The sequence below is a fragment of the Lottia gigantea genome (assembly GCF_000327385.1).
Source record: "Lottia gigantea unplaced genomic scaffold LOTGIsca_388, whole genome shotgun sequence".
Classification (NCBI taxonomy): domain Eukaryota; kingdom Metazoa; phylum Mollusca; class Gastropoda; family Lottiidae; genus Lottia; species Lottia gigantea.
The window spans coordinates 34,550-45,303 of record NW_008709325.1 but is presented as its reverse complement, the minus strand read 5'-3'; the positions used below and the strand labels follow the sequence as shown (position 1 = coordinate 45,303).

The window sequence follows — 10,754 nt, the reverse complement described above, 5'->3', positions numbered from 1 at the left end:
GTACCACATGTAGCTACCTGTTGAAATTGGCCAATTTTGACATCTTTGAAAATCCAAATTTTGCAGCTTCACCACGGTCAAACCAGTTGAGATAGGATGATGAAATTTTCACAGGTACTAGTTTGAAATCTTAGCTTTGCAATGCCACAAACCGCGATTCCATATCTGCCTTACTTTGGAAGCACTGAGCGTTTTAGTTGTATTCATGAAAAACCGGATTTTGTGGCACTTTTCCGCAAAAAAAAAAAGTGCTCAGAATTCACTTTTATGCACATTGGGGGAGAGCTAGAGAAGCACCGAGTCCAAAAAACCGGGTTACATCGATTTCCGAGACCAAAAAAATTCGACCCAAAAATGGATTTTGGTACCACAGGTAGCTACCTGTTGAAATTGGCCAATTTTGACATTTTTGAAAATCCAAATTTTGCAGCTTCACCACGGTCAAACCAGTTGAGATAGGATGATGAAATTTTCACAGGTACTAGTTTGAAATCTTAGCTTTGCAATGCCACAAACCGCGATTCCATATCTGCCTTACTTTGGAAGCACTGAGCGTTTTAGTTTTGTTCATGAAAAACCGGATTTTTTGGCACTTTTCCGCAAAAAAAAAAAGTGCTCAGAATTCACTTTTATGCACATTGGGGGAGAGCTAGAGAAGCACCGAGTCCAAAAAACCGGGTTACATCGATTTCCGAGACCAAAAAAATTCGACCCAAAAATGGATTTTGGTACCACAGGTAGCTACCTGTTGAAATTGGCCAATTTTGACATTTTTGAAAATCCAAATTTTGCAGCTTCACCACGGTCAAACCAGTTGAGATAGGATGATGAATTTTTAGTTTTGTCCAAGAAAAACCGGAAAATTATTTTCTTTTCTGTGGCAGATATTTGAGCTCTGTTTTTTCCGACTTGTCCGGATGTGGATATTTCCTGCAAGTTTCGGATTTCTAGCTTTGTAACTTTTCAAGCAAAAAATTTATTTAGATTTGAGCACTTCTTGTGCGCCATTCTTGCGTTCAAATAAGTCAGAAAAGAGCAAAACTGGAGCCAAATTGGTGTATTTGAAAAAGTTGACTTTTGCCCATATTTGCCACAATGGCCAATATGCATGAATGTCAAAAAATTATTTTTTGTTCTATGGCAGATTTTGAGTTTTTTTCTGACATGCCCAGATAGTCCATGTGGATATTGCCTGCAAGTTTCAGCTTTGTAGATTGGTAACTTTTCACGCAAAAAAGTTATTTGTGTTTGAGCATTTCTTGTGCACCAATATGCAGACTGCAAATAGCTAGTTTGAAAACTGACTGATTTTACTTTTGTTTCTTGAGTTTTTTTAAGTCTTTGGGGTCTAATTAGTAGGAAAGATAATTTTCTGTTCTATGGCAGATTTTTGAGGTCTTTTTTCTGACATGTCAATACTGTCCATGTGGATATTCAACTTTGCAGCTTTGTAACTATTTAGGAAACAAATTTATTTGCATTTAAGCACTTGTTTATCATTGTGCAGTCTTCCATAGCTGGTTTGAATTTTTTTTTATTTTCTATCCTTTTCTAATTAGTAGGAAATGAGCTAAAGTGGATTATTTGGCAAAATTAGGTATTTGTCATTTCTTGTCATGCCTATATGCATGATAATGATAATAATTTATTAATTTGTTTTTAATTCTTTTTTGAAAGTGTGTCTATACTATTGCCCTTATCAGAGACAAGTAAGGAACAGCACGTTTCGGGTTATTGTAGGGTTAATAAGGTTTAGTGAATTGTAATCAAGACAAAAGATTGTATTCGTAACAATGAGCGCAATGATTACTCACTCAGTCAGTCTGCTTTGTTTATAGCAACCGGTAAGTCGACTTTTTCAAATCATCTAAATTTTTGAATATTTAATTCGATTCTATTTCAGTAAATGTCCCACCCTCCCATTTTCCACAAAGTTGACGTTTACAACTGTCATAAGAAAGAAAATATTTATGTTACAAGTATGACTTCCTAAAAATCCATTGTAATGTTGTTTTTTTTTTTTTTTTGAAAAACGGGAATATTAGGCAAAGCTGGGCTTGGAAATCAAAATAAGGAATTTGAATGGAAAAGACAGAATTCTATGGCATCTGGGAAAAGGGGAAAGGGGACTCTCTTTCTCAAATTACTTTTATACTTCTTATACAAAGGAGACAGTGAGGTCCCAACCCCCATGGCTTATTCTTAGAATGAACATAAAATTTAAGTTCTCAAGAATGGTCAAAATGAGTATATAATTCATCAATGAACTTACCTGGTGTCATAAAGGTAAAACAGAATCCCTGTAAAATCTGGAAAATTGGAAAATTCATAAAACTAAGTAATTAATTAAATGCGATTTTCAATAGTCAATTGCATATTTATGGATAATTACTAATTTTTGGGGATTTATCGGATTATATAAGGATCCTGTTATGTTATTTATGACACCAGGTATATCTACAGATGAATATATGCTCTTAATGGCCAAGTTTAAAATTCTTAAATTTAATTTTCATTCTAAGACGTAGTATCACTTTAAAAATGATGTACCTTAATGTATCTTTTAGACAATAATGTAATGCAATACTAAGCCACTTTAACTGTTGTTTTTCTTCAAAATAATTCACTAAATATGTATATATTAAAAGTTTTTTTTTTATGTTCCTAATAACTATCGGGGGAAACATGTAGACAGTTCCTTTAAATTTTACCCAGTGATTGTTCTTCCATAAAGGGGTGCCACTTTTAAGTTAAAATGTAATCACAATGACATTACCTTGCTTAGATATTTTCAAAAACGATAATTAACTATTTAATATAATATTATTATTTTACACATCTACGCCGTTGTCTTTCTCATGAACACATCGATAAAAATTAAATTTTAATGGTTTTGTCTTATCTTTTCAGGTCAGGGGCTCAATAGCGGTTTTTACTATTGGGTTGATACACCATGGTTGGGATACCATCCCTATTAAGGTTGGTATGTTATGTTTGCACATTATTAGGTTACGAATATATATGCGTGTATTTTCCTACCTGGAAAACTACCATTTTGATTTACCAAAGAAGTGAATAATGCTATTAAAAGAAATATGGACCATGTCACTTTAATGTAATGGGATAAACACTGATCCATATTGAATAATACCATTTATAAAGAGTTAATTAAAGTCTTTAAATGACATAAAGCAATTGTGAGTACGATATACAGACACAGCTTTATGGTTAACAAGTGATTTTTGTTCCATAAAGCTGTGTCTATAAAAAGAGTTAACTGTCATTATTCATCATTATTATCTTTTACTGTCATTTTCAGGGTCCAAGTATAATAGCTTGTCTTCAGCTATGGACAACAACGTCAGATATGGTGTGCAACCTAGGTTTTTGGAGGTAGTTCACATGGAGCAAAATTTTCGCGTTTTCGGGTTGGGCTCGCGTGTAGTTTAGTTGTGGTAGCCTGTGGGCTACCTTGTTAGGGCCACCTAGGTTGTACTCAGCAAAGCTGCCATATCATGTCCACCATCCTCTCTTGGAACAAATGGAGGTTAGTTATGGGCCATTTTCATTTCATAATAATCAGAAACTTGTTGACTTCTACCTAGAGAAAAGGTGTGCGAGATCACTTTATATATAACCCTTTGAGCCAATCTGATGAATCTGATTGATTTAAATTAAATCATTGATGGGAATGCTAACTTGAAGGATCAAGGGTTAGATATGAGAAGCTCATTCACCTTTATTTAATCAAGATGAGCCTGGTCAGTTGGCGTAATCAGGAAAGTTTGTTACGGGAGAAATTTTCCCTCTATCGCAGGGGCTTAGAATTATTTGTTACGCTATTTGAAACATAGACAATGAAATGCCAAGAATGGGGATCAGTTCTTGATTGGTTTCAGATGAAAACTTATCTTGAAAATGGCTATGTGAAAACATCCTAATTTTTCTGACTCGGCTCTGTCAAAACTAGGTAGAAATCAACTAATCAACTGATAAAAAAATGTGCACTATCCATGCAATAATACGGTCAATATGTTAAGAGGTCTTTGAATGAGTAAAGTTGCCCACAGAAATAAATGAAACAAAATGTCTAATTACGGACTGTCAATATTTATTGGAAAACCTCTTGTGAAAAATCCCCTCAAATTTAATGGGCATAACGCTCACACCCAAGTCGTCCAAATTTTTATAGGGTGAAAACTGTATATCATACATGCAAATACAGTATTTATTTTGATTTTAGGTGTATACAGATAGAGCTTCAATATATAGGAATAAAGTGCTCATGGTGTGGCATGGAAGCTCTGAAAGTAAGTTTCAAATTATTATATTTTAATAATTCTGTAAACGCCTGTCATGCATAATGTCCAGTAGTTAAAATATGAATGTCTTGGTGGCTGTGAGGGACTGTGCATCTCGACGATTGAACTTCGAACAAAGTAGGATAAAACTAATGTCAGGCAAAATTAACTTCATTGCACACTGCATGACGTTGTCTGTACTCATTAGCCCAATCAGATTCTGAGAAGAAAAAACGTAATACTCCTTCAATTCCTTTTTTGACTAACATATTTCGATAATAGGAGATGCTAACTTGATGCACATAATGTAGAGAACCCGAACTCTTTCTGCTGACACTATGTCAATCTTTTGAGATTAATGCTGCCTGTGGTTTCTAATTTAGCACTGCGAAATTGTGTATGTCATATTTCTTCATTATTCCAGTCAATCCAATCCTAAATGGGTACGGATAATCCAAAAAAAAAAACAATTTCATGAGGTTTGGCCAAGGATAAGAATGATTGCAATGCACTTTTTAGGCAACTCTGAACTACGACTTTTGTGTATAATGTTGAACAATTTTCATCCAAAATCTCAAACCGGTATATATATATATCTATAAAAATTGTTTTTTGAATGACAATAGTCTTGAAATTCAAAGATCTTAGCAATCATCTCTTCTTCAGCCAGTAAATTATAAAACCAACTTGTTAACATGCATTTCTATGAAATATTACATTAAATAAACTGTAGACCCCTTATTTACTAAACTCAGCCTCTTGTCTTATGTCTAGGTTAGGCCTTCAATCCTTCATTGCATTTTTTACATTATAAAACCTTGCTGATACTACTTAGGTTTGATTATGGACTGTCGTAGGGTGATTGACAGAAAGTAAGAGACCATTCATAGGCCTACAGATTGCTATGTAGATCAATTCACCTAACTGTGTTGATTACTGAACTAGGCCTTGACCAAGAAAATTATGACAGGCCTTGATCTATATGTATGATATAGCCTATAGCATAGATATTTGAGGCCTGGTGTAAAAAATATATTTTCTCAATGATTCTGTTAGTGTCAAAGGGAATATGAAATTGTAACCATGTCAACCATGTCTGTCTACCAATCAATTGTTGAACATTTGTCGCTCATAACAATTGCTGGTTTTTAGAGCTTTAATAGTTACTGACTTTTTATACGCCCACATTATAATGTGGTTATATATTGTCGTCGCCTCTGTCGGTCCGTCCACAATTGACCTGCGAACATGATAATGATTACAGTTCTTATCCAATTTTAATGAAATTTGGTGTGATCATCTATTACAATGAGATCTTGTTCAAGTTCGAAATTTCTGATTTTTCGATGAACGGTTTTTGAGTTATTGGCCTTGACTTACTAAAAACGCGTCAAAATTTTTTTATCAACACAAAAGAGACTACAGTTTTAATCTGATTTTAATGAAATTTGATGTGATCATCTATTTCAATGAGATCTTGGTCAAGTTGATAGTTTGGTTCAGAATTTTATGAAATTTAATTTTGTGTTTCAATCAACAATATTTTTGACAAGTTAGATTTTGGTACAATTTGACATAGATTGGTGACCTACTCTGGAAATTTATGCCGAAAGTGGGCGTATATTGCAAGGCAACCACATGTCCTTGAACGGCTACTGATTTTTAGGCTCACAACAACTTGTTGTATTTTATGAAACATAATGCATTTAGATGAATAAGTACAAGCCAGTTTCGGTGTTCGGACAATAAAAAAATGGTAACTACTCGTTGTTTGTTTTGGTAACAGGTTTGTAACGTGAAGGTTCGATACTATATTGAAAAAAATATATATATATTTTTGTGTCTATTTTTAGGTTAGAAAGGGTAAATCGTTTGGAAATTTACCTACCCGCGATAGCACTGCCACAATAGGAGTGTTCTGGGGTCATGGCCTGTATGATTCTACAGATCCTCCTATTCACAGACGAAGAACAGATGAAGCGGCGCGCGCCAACAGATGAAGAGGAACAGATGAAGAAAATGAAGAATGAAGAGGAACAGATGAAGAGGAACAGATGAAGAACAGATGAAGAGGAACAGATGAAGAAGTGGGGCGATCCCTCCGCCCATTTTTGGTAAGTTGATCTTGAAATTTTTTAGACAGACTGCTGCTTACTTAGTTTGCGTTTTGGAATCTTGACGTCTTTTGCTTTCTATTAAACAAATAATACTAAATGGATTCTAATTTGAATTTAAAAAGAGTTGTTGCGATCTTAAGCTTATTCCGAGAAAAAACTGAAGCTCCGTCAGGATCTTGACGTCATTGGCTTTCCCTCAAACAAATAATTGTCATATAATATTATTGGCATACATTTCATACAGATGTGTAGAATGCAATTCCTCTATACACTTTTAGTAAAATCTCAAGTTTCAAAATAGGAGTTTTGAAATCTTGACTTTAATGGTTATCCCTCAAACAAATGATGGCTATTGGTTGTATGAAATGACATTAACATACTGATGATTTTTATAAATTGATTCGAGTCAACCTGTCTCTAGATATGAATATACATTCATTGACCAAGCACCAGCAAGTTGATAAGAAGATCTTCAAGTACCTGGGTTGATACTCTTGTAAAGAAAAACTTGTATTTGTGTATTTTCACATGCATCTATCACACCATTAACATTGCTTGCCAACTACCGTTTGCATCTGTTTTTTCACAAAACTTCGACATATTTGATTTGATGGTCGTGAAGCAGGCCATGCTTACTCTTTTTTTAATCATCTCATGGTACTTTTCGTTTGACGAGTCCACTGCTATAGATTAATGCTCGCGATTTGGTCATACTTTGGGATATTTTGTTGAATTATTTTGCTTGGGCGAATTATTATTTCAATGATTTAACCAAACACAAAAGCTGTTTGAATTCGGATACATTATGCTTGTCTTTTAAATGCTGCCTTTGAAATCAAAGCAATTAAAAACTATATTTCAATTCTTGATTTCTTACACTATCAATTATTATGTAGTTACCTGTTACTTGAGGTGACTCATCAATGAATTAGACTTTTGCTTGCTAACCTGAAATCCAAGGTTTCATCGAGGCATAAGTCGAAATAATACCTTCAAAATTTTCGAACAGTCTTTCGAAGGGGATAATAAACAGGGGCCCTCGGTGCTACAGACTGATAGGATGAAGAACCCTCAACAGTGAGAATTGGATACTGGGTTTCATATGATTAAGAATATAGTATATAATATCTTCTCACAATTTTCCTCGTTCCACACTGCTTGACTTTTTCCGTCTTCATTAGCCCAATCATGTGCAGAAAAAGTAAAACGTAAAAACTCAAGTTCATTTTATGAATGGATATGATTTGCTAATATCACTTTTGGTTGTATAAATAAGTTACAATAAAGAGAAAGGAAGGGGGTTGATTCCCTGTACTCTGGGAGATGGGCGCAGCAATTGCAGCTGCTAGTTGGTTAAGCTGCTAAACTCACTCATGACTTAAAGTATTAACTGATAAGATGAAATTTGGAAATATTGGTATACTGAAATAAATCATGCATTCTTTTAAAAAAAACTTTGCAAATTGAATTCAAACGATCAGAAAAGTTGACAGTTAGGCTAGTATGATTAGAAGTAGGCCTAAGCTATGTTATTTTATGCGGCGAGTGATACTGATGACCTCTTTTAAAATTAGTCCAGTTGAAGAGTAAGTTTTCTCCATAGCCTAATAGCACAGTAGAAAGTTTAATACACTAACATAATTTTAACATAGAATTCTGTCCAACATAGGCTGTCCTCCCATGTGAAAGCATTGTCATTCTGTATGCACAACGAAATTTTGGTCTCGATTTTTTACATCCTTTCTTTAAGGTCAATTCGGAGTTTTTACACCCAACGATTTCAAAGATAAACCGTGACTAACGGCATCGGCTTAATAAAACCGTGTTGACGTTAAAAGATAAATTAACTGTGATCTGGTTTGACTGTGTTAGTAAAGGGAGATAACAAATTTACTCTTCTGCTTAGGAGGCTCATTCAATCTTTTCTGTACAAAAACAATAAACCTTTTCGTGGAATTTAATGGTTTTTTGCTCTATACACAGGTAAATTGTCGCTTTGAATTATCTTTTTTCCATATCATCGATGTCATAATGCTTACTTGCAATCCATAATCATGATCAAAATAGGAATAAGTGTTGACAGTACTTGTTATCGTGTTTAGAATTTGTTTTTTTTTTGTATTATTATTTTAACGTGAAGGTTATTTCGTAGTCCGAAACATCTACCTCTATTCCTGTCTCCAGATATAATTTTTTTTTAAAGATAGGTCCCGTTTTATTGGTATTTTCAACAACACCGAAGATACGTTTTTTCTTACATATTAAATTACTTGTACGATTATGGAAGGGTTTTTGGGTCAAAATAAGATGCTCTGTTAAATTGTCTAATACTTATTAATTATGATACCGTCAACTTTGTCATATTGCTTTAGTAAATTGTGATAAAACAAAGGTGTTTTGTCATTTCCTCACTAACTACTCGTTTACAGATCATTTTGGTATTATCATTTTAAACATATCATTTTCGACATATCATTTTGGTATTATCATTTTCGACATATCATTTTCGACATATCATTTTCAACATTTCTCTTAGCAATATGCAAATGAGGTCAAAAGGCGTGGCTTCCAGAAAAAAAGTTTCCACACACGCTAATACCTCCCAAGGAAAGATAACTCGGAATAACCGCTCATCGTCATACATTTTCAGCAACAACAAAAAACAAACAACAGTAAAGCTCTGCTCTAGAGGTGAGTATACTATAATGTTCTGCATATAATGTTCAAGAGTGACAAGAGACGACACGTCTACAACAGTACTACACTGCGTGGCAAATTCTTAAGGGTATTTACCACGGAAACTTTGCATTGTGTGAAAACATTTTTTCTGGAAGCCACTCCTTTTGACCTCATTTGCATATTGCTAAGAGAAATGTTGAAAATGATATGTCGAAAATGATAGTCCAAAATGATATGTCTAAAATGATATGTTCAAAATGATAATACCAAAATTATATGTCGAAAATGATATGTTTAAAATGATAATACCAAAATTATATGTAGAAAATGATATGTTTAAAATGATAATACAAAAATGATATGTAAACGTGTAGGCTAATTAGTGAGGAAATGACAAAACACATCTGTTCTATTTAAATTTACTTAAGCAATATGACAAAGTTGACGGTATCATAATAAGTATTTTGACATTCTGAACATTTCAACAATGGATGAGACAAATACTAGCATATCATCTTATTTAGACCCAAAAACCCTTCAATAGTACGATGACTCATGACTGTAAAATAATGTAAATTAGTGTTTGCATCATTGTAACTTTAGTTTTGTTAGTAGGCCCTAGGCCTATCTGGTGATTTTGAACTTTTGGCTCTGCACACAGTTTTAAGAAGCCAACAAGGGATCAGTACGGTAAAAAAAAAACCAAGTGAACTGCAGACGTGACGTGACGTAAATAGGGGGTTCAGGCTGTAGGCTAATTAGTGAGGAAATGACAAAACACATCTGTTCTATTTAAATTTACTTAAGCAATATGACAAAGTTGACGGTATCATAATAAGTATTTTGACATTCTGAACATTTCAACAATGGATGAGACAAATACTAGCATATCATCTTATTTAGACCCAAAAACCCTTCAATAGTACGATGACTCATGACTGTAAAATAATGTAAATTAGTGTTTGCATCATTGTAACTTTAGTTTTGTTAGTAGGCCCTAGGCCTATCTGGTGATTTTGAACTTTTGGCTCTGCACACAGTTTTAAGAAGCCAACAAGGGATCAGTACGGTAAAAAAAAAACCAAGTGAACTGCAGACGTGACGTGACGTAATGGAATAGGGGGTTCATGCAGCCCGTCGTTAGAGTGGGGTTTGGCTCCAGTAAGTGAGAATTAAGCCCCAGCAAAACCTTCTTCTCTTAAGCAGACAGTGTTCTTGTATAATTGGCAGCTCAAAATTGTCAGAAATGAGTTCTCTGAGCCTTTTATTAATACAAAATGTGAGCCCCAGCTCCAATTAATTCCTGGGGACGGGGTTGGGTTCATGATGGTAGCACTGAACAACAAAAATATATAATAAGCTTATATTTCCAAATATCTATTTGGGTTTAGTGGATCCGATTTGAATAAATAGGTTTAAAAACCCAGCAATTTCGTAGATGTTGGAAAAATCTGCATAAAATGGGGTCTAGTTTTTCTGTTTCTTGGCCCACACCAGCCTACAACTTTCAAAATATCTATCAGAGACTGGAATAGAAGCAGATGTTTCAGTCTAGTTAAATTTCCCTCATGGATATATGAATGAATAGAGGGAGTCAATCTGCCTTGCTTTCTAGGTAGCATACATTTGAAATTGAAAGTTCTTATGGTTTCATTTT

The 10,754-nt window shown here is 34.1% G+C and overlaps 1 protein-coding gene across 1 annotated transcript; it reads left to right on the top strand.

Moving 5' to 3' along the window:
- Nucleotides 1-2,262: 2,262 nt before the first annotated feature.
- On the top strand, nucleotides 2,263-6,301 carry LOTGIDRAFT_175767 (hypothetical protein; the record flags this gene model as incomplete). Its single annotated transcript, XM_009059347.1, has 5 exons — nucleotides 2,263-2,286; nucleotides 2,911-2,979; nucleotides 3,320-3,393; nucleotides 4,244-4,310; nucleotides 6,155-6,301. 5 exons carry the CDS (start codon nucleotides 2,263-2,265, stop codon nucleotides 6,299-6,301), a joined length of 381 nt encoding a protein of 126 aa, XP_009057595.1.
- Between the last annotated feature and the right edge of the window lie 4,453 nt (nucleotides 6,302-10,754).